This window comes from Ricinus communis, chromosome 1 (assembly GCF_019578655.1).
Source record: "Ricinus communis isolate WT05 ecotype wild-type chromosome 1, ASM1957865v1, whole genome shotgun sequence".
In the NCBI taxonomy this organism is placed as follows: Eukaryota; Viridiplantae; Streptophyta; class Magnoliopsida; order Malpighiales; family Euphorbiaceae; genus Ricinus; species Ricinus communis.
In genome coordinates, this window is record NC_063256.1 from 36,193,117 (window position 1) to 36,218,577 (window position 25,461).

General features: G+C 33.2%; 2 protein-coding genes across 4 annotated transcripts; one reads left to right on the forward strand and one right to left on the reverse strand.

Annotated features, from left to right (window-relative positions):
* Positions 1–29: 29 nt before the first annotated feature.
* LOC8279779 (DExH-box ATP-dependent RNA helicase DExH11) lies at positions 30–17,185 on the reverse strand. Of its 2 annotated transcripts, none has more exons than XM_048374212.1 (23): positions 16,894–17,185; positions 16,244–16,501; positions 15,847–16,101; positions 15,660–15,728; positions 15,477–15,555; positions 14,508–14,740; positions 14,307–14,414; positions 13,201–13,302; positions 12,843–13,043; positions 12,588–12,698; positions 11,528–11,595; positions 10,957–11,329; positions 9,647–9,802; positions 9,462–9,572; positions 9,183–9,236; positions 7,334–7,591; positions 6,373–6,482; positions 4,737–4,890; positions 3,639–4,089; positions 2,585–2,799; positions 2,226–2,464; positions 420–546; positions 30–341 (listed from the first exon to the last, which is right to left on the reverse strand). In XM_048374212.1, exons 1-23 carry the CDS (start codon positions 17,029–17,031, stop codon positions 129–131), a joined length of 4,083 nt encoding a protein of 1,360 aa, XP_048230169.1. In that variant the 5' UTR covers positions 17,032–17,185; the 3' UTR covers positions 30–128. The 2 variants fall into 2 exon arrangements, with proteins under 2 accessions (XP_048230169.1, XP_048230171.1); XM_048374214.1 differs by having other exon boundaries at positions 16,244–16,484; positions 16,894–17,028.
* A 3,551-nt stretch (positions 17,186–20,736) lies between these two features.
* Positions 20,737–24,238, forward strand: LOC8279778 (zinc finger CCCH domain-containing protein 40). Of its 2 annotated transcripts, XM_048377069.1 has the most exons (6): positions 20,788–20,894; positions 21,002–21,069; positions 21,181–21,304; positions 21,413–21,682; positions 22,231–22,454; positions 23,145–24,238. In XM_048377069.1, the coding sequence occupies exons 3-6, from the start codon at positions 21,200–21,202 to the stop codon at positions 24,052–24,054; spliced, it is 1,509 nt and encodes a 502-aa protein (XP_048233026.1). In that variant the 5' UTR covers positions 20,788–20,894; positions 21,002–21,069; positions 21,181–21,199; the 3' UTR covers positions 24,055–24,238. The 2 variants fall into 2 exon arrangements, with proteins under 2 accessions (XP_048233022.1, XP_048233026.1); XM_048377065.1 differs by lacking the exon at positions 21,002–21,069 and having other exon boundaries at positions 20,737–20,894.
* Positions 24,239–25,461: the final 1,223 nt, after the last annotated feature.

The following is a 25,461-nucleotide window of genomic DNA, read 5'->3' on the forward strand; positions in this document are numbered from 1 at the left end:
GATCTGCACTTTCAATTAGCAAAATAAACTGCACGAGAAAAAACATGATAAATTGACTAATAAGACAAGAATGTGCTTTAATTTACAATTGTAGGTTAATTCATGAATTCGTTCCGGCTCTAAAATAATCACACTCCTGTAATATACAAACTAGCTGCAAAAACTATGTCGCGTTTTATTGCATTGGATGCAGCTTCCATTTTCTTGTAGAGCGAAGAATTTCCCATAATAGAAGCAGCATTTTTAAACTCGCGACACGTCTCATCCAGTCTGACAATGGTCCGGACTATCAAGCCTTCAGGAACATCAGTAAGCTCACAGATATCCGCAAATGGAGTTCCCTGCCATAAGATAATAAGGATTACAGTCCATTTAAGGAATTAGTGAGAGTTTAAATTACGGGTCTTGGTAAAAGAAACCTTTGCCCACTCATAAACAACTTCCACAAGTCCAAACTTCAGATTCTCCTGTGCATACTCCTCAGGGTTTATCTGTAGTTTGTTTTTGACTTGCAGCTCTCCGAGTCTAATTGCGGTATCATACAATCTGAAGCGAATAAATATCTGAATTAGATTGGAAAAGTTGGAAAAGACACAAATAGAGAAGAAAAGAAAAATAATAATGTAAAGTTCCAGAGCCAGAATTAAGGATCTATATGTGCACAACAGTTGTCAAAGGTATCTCTGAGGCACTTAGAGCACCAGAATCCCAGAGCAAACCACTCTACTTGGATAGCACATGGCAACACTACAAAGGCCTGCTGCAAGGCATGCCTCACAAACCTTCAGTGTTACCAAGCTCCTTACCAGTCAAGGCTATTAGACACACAATTTTCCAATCTGCCAACATCTAGTGTCGGAGCCTTAGAAAATCCCTGGAAAAATCATCACTTAGGAATCACCTGCTAGTAATGCTCTTTTCAGCATCTACAAACCTTAATTCTTGGCAAAAAAAACTATGTTTCTTTTGGCGATTTACATTCTCTCTCACCACCCGTCTTCTCTAGTTTTCTTTTCAACAAATTTTTTTTTCCTCCTATTAATTCTTGGTGATGCCTTAAATATTTTAATTCATCTTTTAATTTTTGCAAGCAAATAAAATTAGTTCAGACAGTGGAAAATAAGTAAACTTCACAATGGTTCAATAGTTGATAGAAACATACGAGTCCTTGCAAATTGTTTTCGAACATCATCCAGGTGATTGCCACTTATGAAACAGACAATAAAAGGTTTCAGTCTTAAACTCATTAAACTATTGGTGTAATCTGCCTGTAATGTTTCCATATGAGCCAGTGAATAAGAATCTGGCAGATCGATTATTTCATACATAATATGCATGAGTGTATATTGCAGCAAAAAGTGACAAGTTTTTACTCTCTAGTTGTTGTGATGCTAACAATATGAATTTGTTATGAGCATTTGGTATTTGAAAATCATTTGTAGGTGAATTTCAGACAGTGGTTGTTGTGTCTGATATTCTAAATAGCTCCAAAATGTCTGAACTTAATTTGGAACTTAATAGCAAACTTTGCTTCTTCTGGACCTGACATCTCTAGGTGGGTTGCCTTACACCTAGGCTTCAACACTCCTTTGCAACTTATTGAACCTTCTGCCTTCAATAACTATGATGGGCAAAAGAGCAAAGCATGTAAGGGTTTTTGAGCTTGAACCCTCTAAGCATCCATTCCTCACTTCAATCACTGTGATTAATAGTGTCATATTGGAAACCCTAAGTTAGAGATAACATGATGGATCCTCGACCTGTGCAAAACACGTTTTGAAGTGCTTCATCTCACATGGGATTTCCTGCCTATGCTTGAGCTCGGATTGAACCAACCATCTATTCTTTTGACAAGCCCGGGAAAATAGGAAATTACAATTTTTATATGTAATTTATACTCGGATAGGATTAGACAGACGTTTAAAAAATCACATGGTCCCACCAAAGAATATCCGGGCTTTCAGGTTCGGGCTCAAAGACAAAGGGATTTTAAGGCCCATAATGTATTTGGGCTGAACAGCACCGGAGCCCATGAACCAGTCTAATGAACCCCTAATAAAATACTGACTAGGTAAAGTTCATGATGCCTCGAGGTAAGGTGTTGTCTCCTAACTTGATTGAAGGCATTTTCTATCTCATGAAAAAACCACAATTTCTCATTTCAAACATCTTCGGCAAAACCATGTAGAAAACAAGAGCTCATAGCTATGCAAAAGGGGAATTACCTCTTCTTAGCTTTGGACAGCTTGGGTGTCAAAGAAGGCTCAGAAGTGTTCCTCTGCTGAAAGACAAAGGCAGACATAATTGCCACTGCTTCTTCTGGTTCCAGGTCATCAAGTTGATTCTCAAATAAACACTCTGTGCATATCAACTCCTCTCCTGAGTTCATCTCACAAGCAACCCGGCCTTTAATTTGAACAACAAGGTCAGCATCTATACAACCAATCTCCTTCAGAACATCTATCTGCAATGCACAATTTAAAATCTTCACAAGGGTGTTGAATGATGTTCTGAGATTAATAGCATCAGAAAATCAAACTAAAATAGAGAATTAGTGTAAGAAATATGCCCACATAAAACATACCCTGCCCTGAAAGTCTGGCATCTGCTGTAGTGCTTCATCCGACATTTGAAACCTTAGTTTATCAATTTCATCTTTATGCTTCTTTATCTCTTTTGCCAAGTTCAGGTGCTCCTCCAATTTTATACATCCATGACACTTGTTCCTTGCCATCTTTTGCAACAGGCTAGTCCATTTTTTGTATGCCTCCACAAGATTCACATCTTTCATCTTCAGATCTGAAACAGAATCGTCAACAAAGAATTTCAATAAGTAAGGTTCAAGACTAGAATTAGCAAGTGTGGAAAGATTGCCATCATTGCGAAATGTAGTATTGAGCACCAACTCTGACAGAGAAAAATGAATATGTTGCTTTTAATTTGCTGATAAATGACAGATAAATGCCTAATGCATAGGAAGAGAGTAACCACGCATGACAAATTCAATGTTATTATAACAATACAGAACTCCAGTTTCACATACTACAATGGCATGATTACGGCCCATAGGCATGGAAAGGTAAAGAATACCCGCATACTGAAAATTGATGACTAACAATAAAATTATTAGGCAATGCATACAGTAGAAAACATAGCAACTTTCTTGCTTCTTAATGATCATGGACCATAGCGTGATATTAGTAAAAAGCCATTTAGGATGGAAACAACAAAAAGACTAATTTGAATAAGAATCCCAGTGCTAGATGTATACAACTGCAGCAAGACAGAAAAACTCATTGGAAGATATTATATTAAAAATCTGGGGACTCTCAGCTGAAGTGAAGAACGTTAGAGAAGACAACAAGCATGAAGGGTCATTTGATGAGTCATATTGTTGATGGGACTGACTAAGTTTTTGACTTTCCTAACTTCTACCAAATAAATAGAAGTGTGATAATAATACTGTTAATGCACAAGATTTCTACGGCATATTGTGCTCCAATTGCCGATAAAAAATTGAATTGCCTTGCAAGGAGTCTAATGCAAGTCCATCAAATCTTACGAGTTGCAAACTTTATTTTCCCATAAAAATAAAAAAAAATAAAAAAAAAGCTATCTTTATCAACAAATGGCTTTACCTGTTAGCGGATCTAAGGCGGGAGGGTACTTATTTCCATCAGATTTCAGTTCTGACAGCTGTTGAACTGTCTTAGAGAAAGCTGTATTGCTTACATCCTCAAGAAGCCCAACCTGGTCGATCTTTAATTTCCTAGCACATATGCATAAGAATTCTGTATTGTCCATTCCTCTAACTTCATAATTGACACCAGCAGCAGTGCCTTGGTATGGTAATTTTATGTTGACAGCACCTGATCCTTTGCGAGAAGCTGTAGAATAGAAGTACTCTTCTTCACCACGTTTTGATTTTGGCATAAGCAAATAAGCTTTGGGAATATCACCACTCTTTTTATCTTGCAAATTGGAAATCTGCGTTGATGATGGCAAATCAGGTTTCAAAACTAACACAATGTATTGCTTCATACTCGTAGATGGTCCTTTTACAACAACTCCAAGTAAGTGGTCTTGTCCCTGTAATTGACATACCATAAGCTTAGCAACTGTATGAAGAAACAACAAGTGAAATAAGAAGGAAAACAACTTTAACAGTTCTATAGTGCAACAACATCAAAAATCTCAAACTTAAATTCCTATGATAATTAGTACTTCATGTCACAAATTTAAAAACGAGCACGGGTCAAACAAATGAACAAAAGCACCTTCACACGTCATATAACTAGGTTGTTTAGAAGTTTTATCTTGATTTTCTTTCTCTATCATACAAAATCCAAACAAAAGAGAGTAAGCAACAGTACTAGAATTTTATATCATTCATCTTCATCATAACTGTTCTTGTTTCCAAGTCTTTTCACTCAATAGCACCAAAGATTGAGCGTGCTCTTCGTAATTTTAAAGCATCTTTACTGGAGTTTTAACTATTTGCAAACTGAAACTAACACATCATTCCATCAAATCAAGTGACTACTGTAGCAGAAAACATTCAGCAAGACTGCAGATGCTTGATCGGGCAACTTCATTGAAGAAACATTTTCATCAAACAGCAGATACAAAATGATTTCTCCTTCCCATCTTTTTGGGACAGACAGAACCAAGTACAAACGAATTATAACTGCAAGCTATACCAAAATACATGTACCAACCACAACATAGGAACTCACTGATTGTGACTTTACAACCACAACTCTTCCAGGTGTAAGAAATTGTTGTGCAGCAGAGGATTGCATAACTGCCTCTGATATCTGATTACTATATTCCTCAGCTTCCAAAAACATGTCATAGTATTCTTCAATATCTGGTTCGCCTTTTATACACCTACATCCAACAAACCATCACTGCTAAATGAATAGTGTTGGAAATGCTATGGCACTATAGAAAATCAACAACAGCTGAAACGTGCTTCACTTTCTCACATTTCTGTGAAAAGAATTTCAGGAAAAAAAAAAAAAGTAACGACACAAATTTTATCTTAGGTAAGAGGAGGAAAAAAAAAACCACCAGATGCTGCAACAAATATAATGTGCTGACCTGTTGATGTACTTGAGGTGCTACTTACATTCATATGCTGATTCAGGCACACCTAAATTCTTAACTTATATGATAAGCATCACGGACCAAACTGCCTAATAAACAATAATGATGAAAGTGTGTATTAAGATAAAATTTCACAGGGTTTTAATGATTTTCCCTAAACAAAGCCATATATCTAAGACTTGTTCCAGGGTATATGTCTAACTTGTGCTAATAAGCTTCAGTTTTATGTATATGACTTCACAAATACCAATTTTTAATATTTAGAAAAGTTGGGAAAGTTTAGTTAAACACGGCCTAGATGCCAAAGCAAAACACCTGGTGAGAGGAATTGAAGCAAAGGTGTAAGGCCCATTAAGGCACTATGGGATTCTTGAGCCCAGGCACAAAGCACATGGCACAGGGGCATGCTGGAGATGTGAGGAGCAAAAGAGAAGAAAATAAGAGAACGAGGAAATAAAATTTAGAAAAACACAGCAGCACATTAAGAGAAAAAACGAAAAAGACAAAAACCAACTCCATAAACTTAACCAAAAGGACATGGCATAATGAATAATTAATTTGACACAAAGATCACAGTAATATAATAATTTAATGCGGGACAACTAATAATTACATGGCTTTTTTCTTTCTTATATTTGTTTTAACTTGATTAGACATGTATTAGGGCATAGTAAGGTCAGTTACATAGTTGGATTAGCATTGGACATTATAGATGAAGAAACAATTAAAGAAACGGAGGAAAAGAAAAAGCAGCAGACTAAAATATTATAGAGGCACGGCATGCACCTTATTAACGACGCCTGCCTGAGGCACCAGGGCCTGTGCCTTGCACCTCAGGCACGCCATTAATGACTATGCATTAAAGTAAGCAGAGAAAAACTCAAAATCAGAACATTAATGAAAAGGCAATGCGGTGACCTTTCTGCAAACAAAACCCCTAACTATTTTAGGTGTGATTAGGCAGGCATTCATATAATTTGCTGAACATTTTAGAGCCAAGCAGAGAACTATAAAATAAAAGATATAAAAAAATTGTAATTAAACTTTTTCACATACAAAACCCCCTAAATATATTAGGTATCACTAGGTATGCATTCATATAATTTGCAGAACATTTTAGAGTCAAGCAGAGAACTATAAGATAAAAGATATAAACAATTTGATAATATTAATGTACATATTACAAACATTTATGAGAAAAAAAAAAGGATAAAGGCACAGACCATCATCATGAAGCAAGGAGATTATCACTGATACACTTACTCGATTGCTTTGGTCGGCTGAGCAAGCTTTCGCATCAAAACCTGTTGAGTTTCAGGAAGTTTCTTTTGAGTATGGAACTCAGCAAAGCTTCTTTTCAGCATATCCTCTACCTGCAGTTATGTCGCATGGTGTTCAATTGATTAAAAAAAAGCCCCTAAACCAAATAATTCTTACAAAAAGATGGATCTTTAACGAGATTATGGGAAGAGCAAAAGCAAAAGAAAAGAAAAAAAAAAAACATACTCGATATCCCTAACTTTAAAGAATAAAGCTATATGAAGAGACTAATTCTTTGACTGCAAAAAACGCAATGTAAAACCTCACTTAGGACGTTCTTGGTTTCAATCCTCTGATATTTGATTTAAATGAACCTCAAGGGAAACTAATGTCTGAACAGCCAACTTCCCATTGATCAAATTAAGAAATTAATTCTATGGATCTGTTGATATCCTGACTCCCATTTGAATAGAAACATGATCTAGAAGAAGCTTAGCATGATGCAAGACAGGGTTTTAATTTGCCAAGGGAACTTCTCCACTGGTTTTTTTCTTACTACAGAAAAGGTTAATTAACTGGATAGACACATGTTGTTTATCATCCATCAACCTTTTATGAGGATTGTGCATGTCCATATATTCATACTGATAGAAAAGGAATAAATGATGCAGCACCAGTTAAACCATATATTCAAACTGTGCCAATGCGCATGTGCTCATATATTGCAAGCACAAGAACATGTGAGTTTGCATGCATGCATTTATATAGTAGCTCTATCTTTTCCGCATTTCTATTTCAGAACAGGCATAATCTATATCAGGAGATTCTTTTGCATACATAATACAAATCAAAGGATTTTGAAATTCATGCAATTCCAGAAGGCATGCAATGGTCGACAGCAGTTTAATTTATATTTATAAATCAACGGCCATAAATTTCATAAAAATCTATATCTCCAAAGTACCTTCAATTCCTCGACACGGAGGAGATGTAAGATCATAATATAAGTCAACCGAAACTGAGATTCAAGCCTGGTAGCACTTCCAACTATAACATGTTTTAAATCCCTTTCATCAGGGATCTCATCACGGCACATCACGATGACAGTACCAATTTTGTCAAGTCCTCTTCTGCCAGCACGACCTGCCATTTGAGTGTATTCTCCAGGAAGCAATTGTCTAAATTCCTTCCCATCAAACTTCCTTAATGTATCGAATACAACCTGCAAATATGTCAAGACAATTCAGAATCACACCCCGAATAGGTCATAATCATGTACAAAAGAACTCATAGGAATAAACTGCATACGAGCTATACATATTTTATCTAGTTGTCACAAGTTAGCACATAGAAGAGGTGAAATTGAATAAATTTCTTAGTTTGGCTATATATACTATGTATTATTGTATGTTCCTCTTGCTAGATGTAGCCCTAGTCCAAGTCACAATCCTAATCTATCCGAGAGAATGTAAGGAACCAGCGAAGCTAATTCAAATGCCAACTAGGAAGCAAGTCATGACCATCCTGTGTCATGGTGGTTCCAGCCATTGAGCAAGTCTACAAGCGGTTCACACATGGGCACAAGAAAAGGATGTTTGCAGGTTCAGTAGCTTAGGGCTTAATTTCTGGTGCTTATATCCTGTTCTGTTATTTACTATATTTTTTCATGTGTAGCTAAGAACATGATAATTAGTTTCTTTTGTTCTAATGGATAATTATTAAGTTTAGTATCAGTAACCAGTTTTGTTTAGCAGTTACGAAGGATGACAAGTTTAAGCAGTATTCCTTACACAGTTTGAGTGCCTTAAACTAAGAGATCATAAAGGGAAGAAATTTCACAAACACAACCAGCTCATAAATACCGATTGCGATTTCTTTCACAGATGTGGGCTCTCTTCAATTTAAGTAGAACCCCAGAGTCTCACACCCAAGTCAAAGTTATTCAACTAAAACCAACTATGTCTCGGAGGCTACAACCTTATAGAGAGACATGAATCACAGAGATTGCTAAATCACCCTACAAAAATATAAACTATCCCCAAAAACACTACCAGAAAAATACTTTTAAAGTCTCCTAATACTGAAAGAGGAAGAATAATATTGAAAAGAGCCTTTCTCTTCAAGATGGACAAGGATTGCAATTTAGACTAGGGCTCTGCCCTTGAAAAGAAACATAAACTCAATTATCAGTTCAACAATCAATTTAACAATTGGAGCATTTTAACGCTACTAAGTTAATAATACACAACAATGATAATACTTGGTTCTTGTTTAACAATGAAAATAAAAAAATATCAGGGTCTCCAATTAACAGCAAAATGGAAACTAACAGTATTTACTCCACCAAAAACTGGCCAAAAGTATGACAGGCAGAACCTAGTGCCAGCAATATTATAAATATGAATGATGCTAAGAGATAGACAGTCATATTAGGCATGCATTCTGCATCTTGACCCATGACAATTTCAAGTCAATCTAAACCAATTGCTTCAATCAGATACAGCGCCATGACTTTTTGCAATAAGATATCTCTCAATATTGTTTTAGCCACTTAAGATTCAAATATTCAACACCAAATGACCAGAAGAAAAATCACAAAGGAGGAAAGAGAAAGAAATATAAGAGATACAACTTTTCTTTTCAGTAAAGTAGAATTTCTAGATGAAAGAGATAGAATAAACAAGTACAAATAGAAGAAAGAAGATAAATACTACATAGATAACATGCAAGGAATATTTATATGATAGTATGGATATTCCAAATAATCAACACTAGATTATTTTTGGAAAAAAGAAAAGTTCATTAAAACTCACCGTTCTAGCAGGGGCATTCACCCCCATAGCAAATGTCTCTGTTGAAAACAGTACCTACAATAGAAACAGGCACAACAACTTACAGTTAAGTGAAAAAACCATGACTGCCTGAAAAGCAACTGCAAAACATTCTCTTTGCACTTTGCAGAAAACAATAACAAAGAAATTTTAATTCCATGTGATCTTTCACCTCATAAGAGCATCAAAGATAACCACTTCACTCCAAACATATTTGAAGATAACACAATATAGAAAAGTACCCTAATCATCAAACATTACCTTAATGACACCACGACAGAAAAGCATTTCAACCACTTCCTTAACAATTGGAAGCAGTCCTGCATGATGTACACCAATCCCTCTCCTAAGCAGACTCTGAACTCTGACAATCTGCACATAAAATAAATACATGTCATTCCAAGTAGATACAAATCAATAGAGCACACAAATATTTAGCTCCAGACCTGAGGTAGATTCCGGTCAGATCCCTTTAGTCGTGAAAAGGCTTTATCACAAAATACACGGATCTCACTTTTCTCAGAACTGCTAGTGAGGTCAGTCCCTGACATACCATCAGCTGATTTATCACACCGATTCTTTGAGAAACAAAATATGACTACCTGAGAGCACAGGAACAAGACTGCTTAGAATATAACAAAGGCAGAAGAAACCTCCTATGCTACATGTTAAAATTTCTCATGTTCTGAAAATAGCATAGTTCATTTGATGCTAAAAAGCATTCAGAAAACTAAACCATGCCATTTGGTTTGAGCTTTCTAGTTGTCCCCTGTATAAACAATAAGGAACATAAGTAAAACCTCAAAAACAATCTTAACTCCATTTGCTAAAAGAAGATAAAAGAAGGAACGTTTCCCATTTTCAGTTTTCATCCGAAACTCCAGTTCTCATTTCTTTGTAAAACTGGAAACTTGTGTTCATTTAGCAAAAAATGGGAAACCATTTCCAACTTAGAAATTTGAGAAATATTTTTAATAATAAAGAATCATTTTACCAAAAATTTAAATAAAAAAAAAAGGAGAGAGAGAAGGCCAGACACTAGGCCCAGACAAACCAATAATCAACAGACTGAATTTAAAAAAATTATTATTAAAAGGCTTGGCGATAAGATCAGGAAATTTAAAAAATTAAATTGATAAATATGGGATCCAAAGCTTTTTGAATAAGCACCAGAAGGCACTTAAATTGTCAGGTTCCATGTTTTCAACTTGAAAAACATGTTTTAGCAGTTTTCCAAGTGCGGTTACAAGTTTAGAAATTACAAAATGAGTTTTTGGTTTCTATTTTAGAGAACTTCACATTTGAACACAAAAGTCTATTTTCTGGAGACCACCTCTGGTTTCCACAAATGAACAGGCCCTTAACATCTCAAACTCCTTTTGCATTCTTTTTGCAATAAAGAAAAGCAGGATGTTTATGCCAATTCTTTCAACAATGCAAAGTCACTAAGGACCTTACTGGATACCAAGTCTTCCGCAAATTACAGCGCAAAAAAGTGATTCCACGTATGATAACAGGAATCATGATGATTATCCACAAGACACAAGCTAAAATGGAAAGAAAAACAGTTGGAATTCCAAACTATTTACTAAACAACCTTTCAAAATATGGAAATTTTTTATTTTTATCACCCTTTTTCAATCAAGGGAATAAGTGCTGTAAAGAAACAGAGTGTCAAAAGTAGTATATGACTATAAAATTCTAAATAAATAAAAAATTTGCACTTCATGAGGTAAACTCGTAAAATCTCACATACAGGTAAAAGAGATTTCTTTGAGAGCTTGTTAACAAGCTGCAACCATAAGGAAGCCTCTGACCTCCTTGACCCCCAGTTGTTTTGGCCATTCCCATTGTTTTGATTTCCCCAGCTGGTCCCAGAGAAGCTTCCAGCATTTTGTGAACCAAAATGCTTATTCTGTTTGTTACGATTGAGATATTCACGTTTTTTACCATGAGCCCCATCCCGCAATGCTAAAGACCCACTGCTAACCGCACTTGTATTCTTTTTCTTGTGTGCATCTTTAGCAACTCTCAATCCCTGAGGTATAAAAGTTTCATTCTCACATATTTTGTAAAGTTCTCCAGAATAAAATAGGCAATGCTCCAATGGGACCGGTCTTTTTGTAGTTCTGAACATCAGATCCAATAAAATAGATGGCATCAGTATGAAAGCAAAAAGATATTGTAAATTTGCTTCCTGTTGTACCTCTATTCTTGAAAAACTTGAAAGTAGAAATGACTAAACTATTGAAAGTCGATAACTTTTACAGAACTCATAACTCCTAAATAAGATCCTGAAGTTGAATATTTATATAAACAATACTAACCCAGTAACTTGAATTTTCTTTTGTTTTGTCCTACCAATCCAGTCTGCAAATTCAACTGTGTTGGGTACCTGGAAGAAGCATTGCACACTTCATCAATTCTTCAGCCCAAAGAGAAATGGCAGAGTAAAGGCAAACATATAACTTGATTAACTAAGTAACCATGTCATGAAAGTTGCAACCCTCCAGGATGCACAATTAGACAGCATCATAAGCAACTTATTTGATATGTAAAACTGAGATTGACATCCTTTGCTTTCTTAGGACACGAAATTTACAAGACAAAGAAAACAAGACCACAAAAGGAAAACAAGTTCCTTCGCTGGACATCACTTCCTAGTGATTCTGATTTGTAAGCATAATAATGGAAGCTCCTGTGACTAAAATTAACTAAAAATTTTCTTTCCCCACCATTGGTTCATAAAAGTTCTATCTCAGTAAAAACGATACTGAAGAAGTTCTGCAATTTGCAGTGCCTTAGATAAGTGGAGCTGACAGACTGAAGACAACTTTGCACATTTGGTACATCTCTTACTATTCATAGATTTGGAAGATCCAAAACACCATTGCACAAGAAAACACAGCAAGCATGTGGTAGCGAATATTGTCTTCGTAAAGTACTCATTCCCGAAAGCTAGCTCAAAAGAAGAGGATGGCCTAGTAATTTAGTTATATCGGACAAATACAACTTCTAACAGCCCCCCACCCCCCCGCCCAAAAAAAAAAATCCCATGCTTAGCGTAACATGCAAATGGGCTGGATTCAAACCCATCATCGCAGATAAAAGTCTGGCTTTGATACCATGATAAAGAAGATCAGGCATAACTCATTTCCAAAAGCTAGCTCAAAGAAAGATGGTGCCCAATCCATATATATACACCATAATAACCCAATAATTACGATGTGTGACAAATACAACTTCTAAGATTGCCAAAGAAGGAGCAGCACATAAAGATTAAACATGTATGATAACTTCAATTGCCAAAGTCCATGTCATTATTGTCAATAATGAAAAAACCCAATTACGATATGCAGAATATATAAATAGGATATATGTGTCTACCGTGGCTGAAAGTAGAACAATATTAACATGCCTCGGAAGCATGATTATAACTTCCTCCCAAACAACTCCTCTTTCAGCATCATTGACATAATGAACTTCGTCAAATATTACCTATCTCATAGAAAAATCAAAATACAATAAAATTCAGTAGTACATTAGAAATTGGAATAAGTACAATAATGAGAGAATTTGATACATTGAAAGTAGAAGAATTTTGATACTTAGGAAAAAAGTATAGAAGACAAACTTCTTTACCCATTCAATGTCTCTTATAATATCAGCACCTCGGTAAAGCATTGACCTCAGTATTTCAGTGGTCATGATAAGACAATTAGCCTCTGGCCTCAAGCTCACGTCGCCAGTGAGAAGGCCAACATCGAATTTCCCACAAAAATCCCGATACTTTTGGTTGCTGATAGTTTTAATAGGAGCAGTATAGACAGCTCTGGTGCAATGCTGCAAGACATGAAAAATTTCATAAAAGCCTTGCCATGAAACATAAGATTCAATTGCTGTTGCATAGAAATACAACACTAAAACTGTTGCAGGAAATCTGGCATCCAAAAGAAATTATCTAAATCATGGTCCAAGTGCTAGATTCAAAAGATCATACTTTCGATGCCAAAGCAAAAGCATATTCTGCCACAACTGTCTTCCCAGCTGAGGTATGCGCTGCCACAAAAACAGAATCTCCCTTTTCCAAATAATAAATAGCCTGCAATAATCATTATAAAAAAAAATTAAGAAACTAAAAGGGAAAAGAAAAAAGCAATTAAGAACTTCCACAAATTACCCTTCCCGACAGAATATTGGCTGTCATTGCCACAATAACCAGTGTAAAGACCACAACTTTTGTAGTCAATGAGAAAGACTATTATAACAAACTAACAGTCCTGCCATCAGGTAATATTTCACATGCTTGTTAAGGCAAAAGTTTTCAGCAGAAATTCCAAGGAAAGCACTGGTGTAGGACAGCTTTACGGTAAGCTATTCTACGTGTAATTTGCAGACAAATAAAGGGTTTGAAAATGAAATATCAGATCTGATGGTAGGAAAAGCAAAGAAAAGAAAGAAAAGCTTCTCCTAAATGAGACTTTAAAATATAATAACGACTCTCCTGAAGAAATCTGAATTACTGCTCCAGCAAAGATGGAAATACCCCTTACATATTAAAATTGTAAATACTATACCAAAATTGTAGATTTTTTTCTTTGAATTTTATTTATTTATATATTTATTTTTTTAAATTATCCTTGTCCACATCAAGCAGCCATTTTATAACAAACTAATAGTTCTTATAGAAGAATAATCACTTTTTCTTTCCATCTAAGGCATTCACTTATAATGTGTATTGTATGCTCTTTGAAAAATATCTGAAAAGGCTTGTAATGCATCTAGGCATATTTACACTTGCAAAACTATTAACAAGCAGTGATTAGGACTCAGCATAAAAAACGATATACCTCAATACCATTTGAACTTTTAATTCTTTAATATATTATTTTATATATAGTTAATTATTTTATTATATATAATTCTATGTAATAAAATAATATTAAATAGAGTATTTTTATTTTTGTATTTATAATTATTGTATAGAATTTATTATAACAGACATTATACTAATTCGACATGGCACCTTTCTTATAGGAAAATTGCAAGCAGCTTTTAGGAGCACTCCTACTTTGAAGTTTAAAAAGGATATGTATTGATCAGTACCTCCTTTTGGAAAGTATCCAATTCAAAAGGAAAATCAAGTGCTGTGTCAGGAAGTAGTTGATAGAAGTGTTCTGCAATCCATTCACTATTGCCGCTCAGAGCCCAGCCCTATCAGTAAATGGAGTTTTTAAACAAAGCATAACTAAAAGGAACTGAGAGACTAAAAGACATAAACTTGTTCTAAATATGATGAAGTTAAACCTTTTTCTCCTTGTGGCCACCACCATCACCAGTTCCATCAGATCTTGATGTCAATCCACCTGAATCCACAGACAAAATCTCATCCAACACAGACACTTCTGTCTCAAATACACTTCCTTGAATATCAATTTTGCTCTCTTCAGAATCAGACTTTCGAGACTCATCTTTTAACAAGTGAACTTCTGGCACAACATCAACATCCGACTTCAGATACTCGTCCTTTGACGAATGACCTTTAGAAGCAACATCAAGATTAATCCATTGAAGGAAATAAAGGTAAAAGAATAAAAGAAAATTGAAAGACTGTAGGAACAATACCAAGAACATAAATGTTTAAAGCCAACATTTGCAGACTTAAAATGATTTACAGAGAGAAACCTGTCAAAGAACCGCCCAATGTTGTAAGCGAGGGCCCAAAAACAGGTTCTATATTTCTAACATGCCCCCTCACACAGAAGTGCACAAGCTAGACATTTGGGCAAGGACATTCAAGCATCTATTTTGTCTAATATTTAACAATAAATACATGAGGCCTCCTAGGACTCAAACTCAAGAATACTCAGTCAAAGAGGCTCTTATACCCTGTCAAACAAACTGCTCAAAGAGTCATAAAGCTCAAACTTCTCTTGAAGGGTTACTATAAAACCATAATGTTTTTCAACCACTAGAAGTGGAAAATCTGGTGCAAATCACAAATCTCAAAATGTCCTAAACTTATGCAGAACTCCAATTTATCCAACTAGATATGTCAATTTAAAAATTTGGCCTGTTAGAACAACAAGAAGCCCACAATGTCTGGAAAATATTTTATCCAGCACATCAACAACTCATTGTAATTCAATAGTTTCATACCCAAACCAAATGGGGAAAATTTTATAAAGCTTCTTCATAGTTCTCACTTTATAACAATATAACTTTGAGAAGTTGTCCTCATGAAAAAAGAAAATAAAAAATGTAAATAATACATACCATCTTCCTCATATTCTGCATCAATATCCTCCTCCCATGCCTTCTTGAACAAGTCATCAAACTGTACAGACAACTCATTCTGCCAAATGAACCATCCAGAAATCACTATAAGACATTTGAACAGACAAAGTAGCAATTTATATGATGAAGAAAGTTAAATTAGTAAGGACATGCTTAACAGACCAACTTTTCTCTTGATGCAGTATCGGATGGATTTTGGTCCTTGTACACATTCCAGGAGGACGGGTACGCCTTCAAAAGAAATAAAAGTTAGAGAAAAAGAACTTGTATCAAATAATTGGTGAATTTATGAGTTTAAAACAGTATATTCTTTGTATATTATAATTAGGATATACATCAAGTTGGTCACCTTAAGATCACCAAGATCTAATCCTTTCTTAAGGCTCGGAGGAATGGATTGAACTGGCCCGCCATTCAGCACTTCACGTAACCATTCACCATTTGCGGCGCCAGCAGGAAGAATTTTCTCTAATGATTGAGAATCATCCAAACCTCCTGGACGAAAAGGACGGTTATTGATGCTTCCTCTGACAAAATCCTTTGCAGGTCCAGCAATGCGTGGTAAAGAACTGGAATCTTGAGCTATTAATTCTGACACGTCCATCTAAAACAATGTAACAAGACAGTACTTTAACTGAAGTTAAAATCTATAAAAATAAAAAAGAATTCCAAGAATCAGGAAACATGGCATGAGCATTATAATGAAACTTTTATACTCAAATAAAAAAATGGTGAAAAGCTCATACCTGTACTGATTTTGGCTCCCAAATTCCTTGTTCAGATGTTGACTTTTGTCGTCTAAATGGTGACTCCCATGTTGGAACAACAACAGCACGTGGCAATGAGGGGTTGAGCAGCACATTTGCCTTCTCAAACCAATCAAAATCCCACTGCCTTCCAGCATTTTCAGGCGAAAACACATCAGAGTCTAATCTCGGCAAAAGATATTCCTCTTCTATGTACTCCTTTATTGATTCACGTGTCTCCCTAGGAAAGGCAGGAGGCTGAAATCAATTAAGACCATAAGTAATTGACAAGAACTTATATAAACAATCTTCTTATAGAAACTTCAGAATTATAATTCCAATTCCTAAGGCTTATTTGGAGTATTTTCCAACCGGACTTTATTTCTATGGAAATGTCTTCTTCACTGTAAGCTGAAAGAAGTAGCAAAAATGAAATGTCCAAACACAAGAATTAACTAAATAGAATTCAATTGAGTTAAATTCTTGCATTAGACTTTCCGAATACAAAATGAAGCAAAAAAAGAAAAAGAATATCTAATCAGAAAGCCCTAGACTAGACAATTGAAAAATAGAGTTCAAATTACAACGGCTACTTAATGGACAATGAAATGTACATAACAAAATTACACGCAGCTAATTTCGATACTCACAAGGATAAAATCGGGAAGTGACTTGACAGGGTCGGTGCGGCCTTCTACGGTGGAGAGAGGCTCCACTCTGAGATGGCCACTATAACCGGAAAACCCGACACGGAAAGAGAGCTCGTTTGTAGCTTGGATCCGATTCATGGGCGTTTTGCTCCTATTGTAATTGCTTCTGGTTTTGATTCGAAGAGTGGCATGGATTTTCGCGGGTTCTAAAATTGAGTGTCTAAATAACAGTGAGGAAGAACACTAGGCCTTAAAGAACCAAAAAAAAACAAACACTTTTTCCCACTTCTTAATGTATATATCAAATTTGATTGGTCAGTTAAAAATTAAAATTTATATATTGATTTAGATTAAAATTGTGAAACTCGGAGGATTTGAACAAAATTACATAAAACATTTAACAAAATTTTAGAATCTTATATTAAAATACTTTTTGATGTAATTAAATTAAATTTAAATCCCAAATTATTTAAAATTCATTTAAAAATATTTAAAATTTCAATATTTATGCAGTCAAGTTTCAACCACATAACTAGCTTGATAAGTATAGTTGAAGCTTTTATAGTATTCTTCTCAACAAACTCATAATTTTTATTTATTTTTAGTTATTTATTATTTATTTATCAAGTTAAAATCCAAAGAATGAGAATTAGTCAAGTTTAATTTTTTTATTTACTGAATTATTTGGAAATTTTTTTTTAATTTAATATTTTTTATATACATATATCTAGAGTTAATTTAAAGCGTGTCGAGTAGGACTCTTATGGATGCAAAACACTCCTTCAATACTTTTAACATAACTGCATGCTCAATGTTCAAACTTGATACCTTGATTAAGCTATTAGAGACTATTATTATCTCATTTATGCGCTACTGAATCTTAATTTAATGTTTTTAAAAAATAATTATTATTTTAAGATGAAAAATTGTTAAATTCTCATTTTAGAGTGATTTGAATACAAATTCCTAATTTATGGTAAATATTGTTGAGACGGATAAATAAATTTATTAATTTAACTGTCCACCGATTGAACTGGTACACAATACTTATCTACCAATCCAACTAATAAACAAAAACTCTTATCTACTATTGTAATTGGCGGACACGAGATGAAATTGACAAATAAAATGCATCAATTATTAAAATATTTATTATTGTTATTGAAACTATTATTATTATTAATATTTATATAATTCTAACAATTTTAATTATTTTTTAGTAAAAATAAGTAGTCTTGTGAGTTAAATATATGAAACTTTTTTTATAAAATATATAGTTTTAATATAAAAAAGTATAAATTAATCTAAGATTATATATTAATAAATAAATTGAATCGAAGTAATATTGTTAGATTCCATTTTACTTATTTACTAGTTTGTTGGTTAAATTCAATTTGATTTTTTCAAGATTTTTAATTTAGTTTATTTTATATTTTAATTTTAATTAGATTTGATTTTTCAGTTCTATAATTTCAATTCAGCTGACCTTTTATTTATTTTTAAGATTTTTAATTTTTTAGTTCAGTTAATATTGACATGATTATTAATTAATTTTATAGTTAATAATTTTAGTTTTAATATATTTATTATTATTATTGTAACTATGACTAAGATTAACATTATTATCAGTAGTAACAATATGATTTAATTTTTTTATCGATACTTTCAATTTTAATTTACTTTTATTACTACTGTTAATATTATTATCATTTTTTTATTATATGTTTTATCATCTTTTTATTACAAGTATTATTATTATTATTACTATTATTATTATAATAATAATATTGTACCTGGGGTATTTAAAGTATTAAACTAAAGCATATATATATATATATATATATATATATATAATAACTCTAATTTTAAAAAATAACAACTTAATTTATATATTTAATATTATATTTAATAATAAATTTAATTTTTAAATTATATAATAGATTTTCAATCACGAAAAGAGTAATATTAATTGTTTAATAATAAATTTAATTTTTAAATTATATAATAGATTTTCAATCACGAAAAAGAGTAATATTAATTGTATTGATAGTTTTAATTTATACAATATTAAAATTAATTAATAAATATTTTTAAAATGACTTATATATTATTGTACTAATAGAGTTTTAGAATTTCAAAAACATTAAAAGATACATTTAAAAATAGTAAGTTTACTATTACTTTTAAAATATATATTTAATATTAAATATTAAAAAATTATGAAATTGTATGTAACAATTTGATTTTATAAAATAATAATAACGATTGTGTATACGAGTAAATCACTAGTATATATATATATATATATATATATATATATATAAGTTGCATGGTATGGTAATATTTGTAGTACTCTGTCTACCTCTTGAGCAGGTGGATAAATGGATTAAAATTTGTTTTCACTAATATAATCGGTGGATACATATTTATATATTTTTTTACAAATTTGACTATCCTAAAATGGAAATTAAATAAAATTTTACTTTGAAATGAGAAATAATATTTTTTCAAAAATCCTAAAATAAGAAAAAGTCTTTTACCTTTTTAATAAAATGATTGAATCGAATTTGAATATATTAAATATGTTATCAGAATAAGTTAAAATTTAAAAAATGTGACTTGATTAAATTTTTAATTTTCAAACTAATTCAAAATGGAAGTTGACAATATTTCCATTTGACTAGGCTCGATTCTACCTCTATTTTAGTTAATCTCAACTATTCACTAGTCCACCTGAATATTTTTCAGATTGGACTACTATTCTTTATATCTTATCTGATTTTAATATTTAAAAAGTCTGAATATTTTTAATTTTAAATTATTTGAAATGTATTTAAAATTGAGAAAAAAAATAATTTTTATATTAATATATAATATACAATATGTAAATGTTTGATTTGCAACATGCAAAATTTTTTATATAAAGTTTTAACTTACAAATTATAATAGAAAGATAAGCCAAATTATTGTATTGTTTTATTTATATTATTTTACTACTTTTATAGAGTTTTGAGATTAAGTTATTTTATTTATATTACTTTATTCCAGCTATCAATATTCTCAAAGTAATTAGTTTATTATTTTTATTTGTATAATAAAATTAAAAAATATCATTATCAAATTTCTATAATTTATTTAATTCACAAACTTTTTATAAAATATTTTTATTATAATTATTCATATTATTGAGATAATTATCTTTTAGTATTATAAAAATTTAACATTCATTTATTATCTAAAGTTTTAAAGAGTATTTTTCTTGTAAGGCTTTATATTTTAGTATTTCTATATTTTTGTTATATATATATATAAAACGAGTTTTAAAGAGGCTAAACTCTCAAGATTTATTCAACGAGATTCATTTCAATAAATAAATCAAATCTAACTAGACGAACTTTAGCTAGTAATTTGTGCAACGACTATTATTGCTCGTGAACTAACTCTGACAGTATAATTTTAATAATTTAATATTTAATTATTTCTAGAGAAATTAGCCTATATATAAACTTATTTGTTAAATATTATTTTTTATTTTTAACATATAAGTATATAAATATATACGTGTATATTAAATCTTTATATAATTCCTTTTTTTTTAATGGATTGAAAAATAACTTAATTGATAATTTAAATTTGATTTAGCAAATCTAACTCGAGTTGAGTTGGACAAAAAAAGTCAAACTCAAACTAGTCAAAATTTAGTTGAGCCTCACTCGTTTCAACAATAGTCCTAACTTTGTTATCAAATTGGGGCCTAATCATTTGGGTTTTCATACTATATATACTTAATTGTACCAAAAATAAATTTAGGAAGATAATTGAAATTTTCCAAATAGCTTAAGCACTTTTTTAGCCTTTGGCCTCGTATCTTTTCAATTGCCATTTGTCATCGAAGAGAAAAAACAGAAACACAAAAGAAAAGAAAATCGGCCCTAAACTGAGGCTGGTTGGTTCTCTTATTCGGAGTTGGGTTCGGACAGCTACACCGCCACAATATTAAGGTACCTTCCCTTCGAATTGGATTCCAATTTCAATTTTGATATTTTCTCGCAGTTACCTGCTTAATCTATTTCACTGGGTCTAGTTCCTCTTCTTTCTTATTTTCAAGTTTCGATGTCAATTGAATGATGACTGTTATTAGGGCTTCTTCAATTACTGTGTTGAGAGTTATTTAAGGTATTAATTGAACAAACAAGAAAAGAAAAAGAAAGAAAGAATGTTCACTAATTTAACTTCACCTGCGTTCCTTTTTTTTTTTTCTTTAATTTCTTAATTTCGAAATTTTAGGGTTTAGTAAAAGAGAAATATGGCTCATAGATTGTTAAGAGATCTCGAAGCTGATGGCTGGGAACGCTCTGACTTTCCTATTATATGCGAGTCTTGCCTTGGTGACAATCCATATGTTCGTATGGTATGTCTGTTTCTTCTCATCAGAAGAATTTTTTTTTTTTTTTATATAAATTCTATAATGAGTTTGTCGTTTAAATGTTTGTGGGTTTTGTTAATGTTGGATGTGCAGACTAGAGCTGAATTTGATAAAGAATGCAAGATATGTACGCGGCCATTTACTGTTTTTAGATGGAGACCTGGGAGGGATGCGAGGTTTAAAAAGAGTGAGATTTGCCAAACATGTAGTAAGTTGAAAAATGTTTGTCAAGTTTGCCTTTTGGATCTTGAATATGGTTTGCCTGTTCAAGTTCGAGACACTGCTCTGCATATCAATTCTAATGATGCTATTCCTAAAAGTGATGTTAATCGAGAGTACTTCGCTGAGGAGCATGATCGTAGGGTATGTTTACTTATTCTTTATATCAATGACATGTTGAAATTCCTAATTTAAACATTATTTAATGCTGTCCAATTTGCATTTGATATGGAGCGATTAGAGAATGCATGTTAAATATTATTTTATCCCAAAACAACTTTAGTTTAGTAACCTTACTGCCCACAATATTAAACTATGTGCGGTATTGCACAGTAATTTCCTGATTTGAACATTATCTGATGAATGACATCGGTCGTGTATTTATATAATTTTGACTTGGATGGACTGGAGAGGGAATGTAGCATTCGGATTATTATTTTCAATAGGGAAGGTGGTGCCCTTAATTACTTTTTGGTCTTATTACATCTGTAGTTCTTTGTATTATTGGTATGTAGACTTACAGTGTTGATTCCTTGCTTCATGTAAATATGCTAAGAATTCGTAGAGATTCATTATCTAGTTGCCTTAGTTTGACAGAGAGATTTATGTTGATGATTCTAGAGTTTCTTTCATTTTACATATCTTCCGTTCTGTTGTGTATGTTATTCTGACATATGATACAATTACTGCAGGCAAGAGCTGGTATAGATTATGAATCTTCATATGGGAAGGTGCGGGCAAATGACACTATTCTGAAGCTTCAGAGAACAACACCATACTACAAAAGAAATCGAGCACATGTTTGTAGTTTCTATGTTCGAGGTGAATGTACGCGAGGTGCTGAATGCCCTTACAGGCACGAGATGCCTATCACTGGGGAGCTATCACAGCAGAATATAAAAGATCGTTACTATGGGTAAGTAAAGTGGATAATCTTTTGCATCTAGTATGATTTTTCTTGCATATAATAACTCGTCTTGATTGTTGTTTCCTCTTTCTTGTAATTAAGTGCCTTCTTGATTGTTCTTGACATAGTCTTTGTCAGTTCAATGAGGTTTGACATGGAACAATCTTATAAATTTTAATCTGATGCTGCAGTGTATTACTTGACATTTTGATTCTCATTTATGCATTGCATGATAAAGTAGTGGGATATCACATATTACTATAGCAGACAATGTAAAATTCTTTCTTCAAGGTTGCTTTTATACTTGAGACTCGCTTTGAGTCTTCATTGTGTTTTTGAATGTTTGTTTTGTCAAACACATGTAATGAAAATGTGTCTTTTTTACTCGATACTCCCCTGAAGTTTTCATTTGTGTTTGAGAACCTCAAGTCTTGTTTTTCTTGTCAAACATGAATTGGGCCAGTAATGTATTGATATATCATTTTCTTGTGCCACTGAAGTATTTCATTACTCAAGCACTACAGTTCTAGTTGAGAGAATTTTAATCATGTGGACTACTAACTTCTAATTTGCATGCATACACCTGTTTGTTCAATCACGTGGGTGATCAGTTGGGCATCACATGTGATTCATGAACCTTTAGATGTGTGACCACTATGTTCTTTTCTCATTTTTCTTTTCCTTCTTAAATATCTGCAGAGTGAATGATCCAGTAGCTATGAAGTTACTTAACAAGGCTGGTGAAATGCCCTCACTGGAGCCGCCAGATGATGAAAGCATTAAAACCCTCTATGTGGGCGGACTTGATGCAAGGATCACTGAGCAGGATCTGAGGGATAACTTCTATGCACATGGTGAGATTGAGTCCATTAAAATGGTGCCTCAACGAGCAATTGCTTTTGTAACCTACACAACCAGAGAGGGTGCGGAGAAGGCTGCAGAAGAGCTCTCAAACAAGCTAGTTATCAAGGGTCTGAGGCTGAAGCTTATGTGGGGTAGACCCCAAGCACCAAGACCTGAGTTAGAAGGGACAGAAGAAGCAAGGCAACAAGCAGCAGTGGCTCATGGTGGGATGCTGCCTCGAGCTGTTATATCTCAGCAACAGAACCAATTACATCCAGCTGGCACTCAGGACCAACCTCCACCAATGCACTACTTTAATATTCCACCACCCCCACAGCAGGAAAGAACTTATTATCCATCAATGGATCCTCAAAGAATGGGTGCCGTTGTTCCATCCCAAGATGGAAATCCAACTGGGCCAACAGGATCTGGGGAGAACAGAAATGCAATGGAGAGGCAGCAAGGGCACTATCCTTATCAAGGTATGCCCCCGCCTCCAGGGCAATATCAGCATCAGCATTATCCTCCATATGGATTTATGCCACCAATGCCACCTTATCAACAGTATCCCCCATATCATTCTGCAGCTCCGCTGCCACCAGCTACACAAGCTACCCAGCAGCATCAGCATTCTATGCCACTACCCAGGACTGCCGCTGCAGGTTCTTCAAGTTCTGGACCTCCACCTCCAGGGTCCGGACCTCCACTCACAGGGTCTGGACCTCCACCCCCAGGGTCTGGACCATCAACTTCATCAAAGCAATGAAACTTGGGTATTGATTGGATGATGCTTTATTCGACAATCTTTTTTATCCTTTTTGAATTGAAAGGCCTTTTTTACTTGTGATTTTGGATTGTACTTGTGCTTAACATGCACCATAATACTGATTTGGTGGCGCTTGTCTGTGTAAAAGTTAGATAATTTATACAATTAGGAGGCTTTTCAGTTATTACCTTGCTTAATCATAATCATGATCCTAGATAAGGAAATTTTTTGGCTCTAATTTTTTGAATTATATCATCCATGAAGGTTGTGATTAAAGCAGGCTTCCTTAGTTAGCAGCTTTGGCTGGATATCTTAGGGGCAGTGTTGGTGCTCGATTCTAGTTAATTATTCCTGTAATTGCACTTTTTATTGGTCTATGGGCAACAGATTTGGCCGGTGGATATGAGCTCGGACATTTGGCTAGTGCCATATTTGTATAGTTGGTTACTTGGTTTCATCTCACCATATTTGGTTGCAAGTGTTAAAGCCTGTAAATACTTTTAGAAGCCTTCAGGAGCTTACAGTTTATAGTTAGAAGAGTAGCTTCTGCTGCTATCTTATACTTCATCTGGCAATTCAGAAATCAATTTATCATTTCATAGTTCTCGTCCTGACATTAATAATCATTTAACGGAATCAGGATACTGTAATGTTGAGGTGAAAATAGGAGTAGGGATCTTGTCCTGGAGTCTGTTTTGTTGTTGTTGCAGGCAGTGTTGTCTCTCCTTTTTGCTGGTAGTTCTATGTTGCAGAGTCGTGCTTGCTTTGTAGCTGAGACCCTGGATTGTTCTTATTCGGTGTATCTAATTCTTGTTTTTCTTTTATGAAACAAATCAAAACCTTAACTTATATGTGATGAATTCCATTTCGATGCTGAGTTATCAAATCCATTCATCGTCTCAAAATATTGATACACATAAAAAAAATTGTATTTCATATATATAAGTTATTATTAACTTTCGTTTTATCTTTGAACAAACTTAAACCTTAACTACTTTCATCCATTTTATTTAAAACTAAAGGAAATGATTCTTAAACAGAAAATATATACTCTACTCTACTCTACTCTACTATCATATTGTCTTTCAAATTTAACACTTTCAATATAAATTTAAACTGTAATCCTTCATATTTTAAATAATACAATATCTTAGTCCTAATCTGTCAATTTTTTAATGACTAAAAAAATAATATTCTGAAATTTAAGGAAGAAATTATTATTTAAATAAAAAAAATTAGTTGCTATTGTTTTGATATAGAAATTAAAATATATTAAATAAAAGTAAATATAATTTTTGATTTGATTTTTTATTTTTAAAATCAAAAGGAGGTAAAAAAAGAAAAGAAAATAAATAAATGGAGTAATTACTATTTCGCATTATGAATTTTCCATATTATACTAGTTAT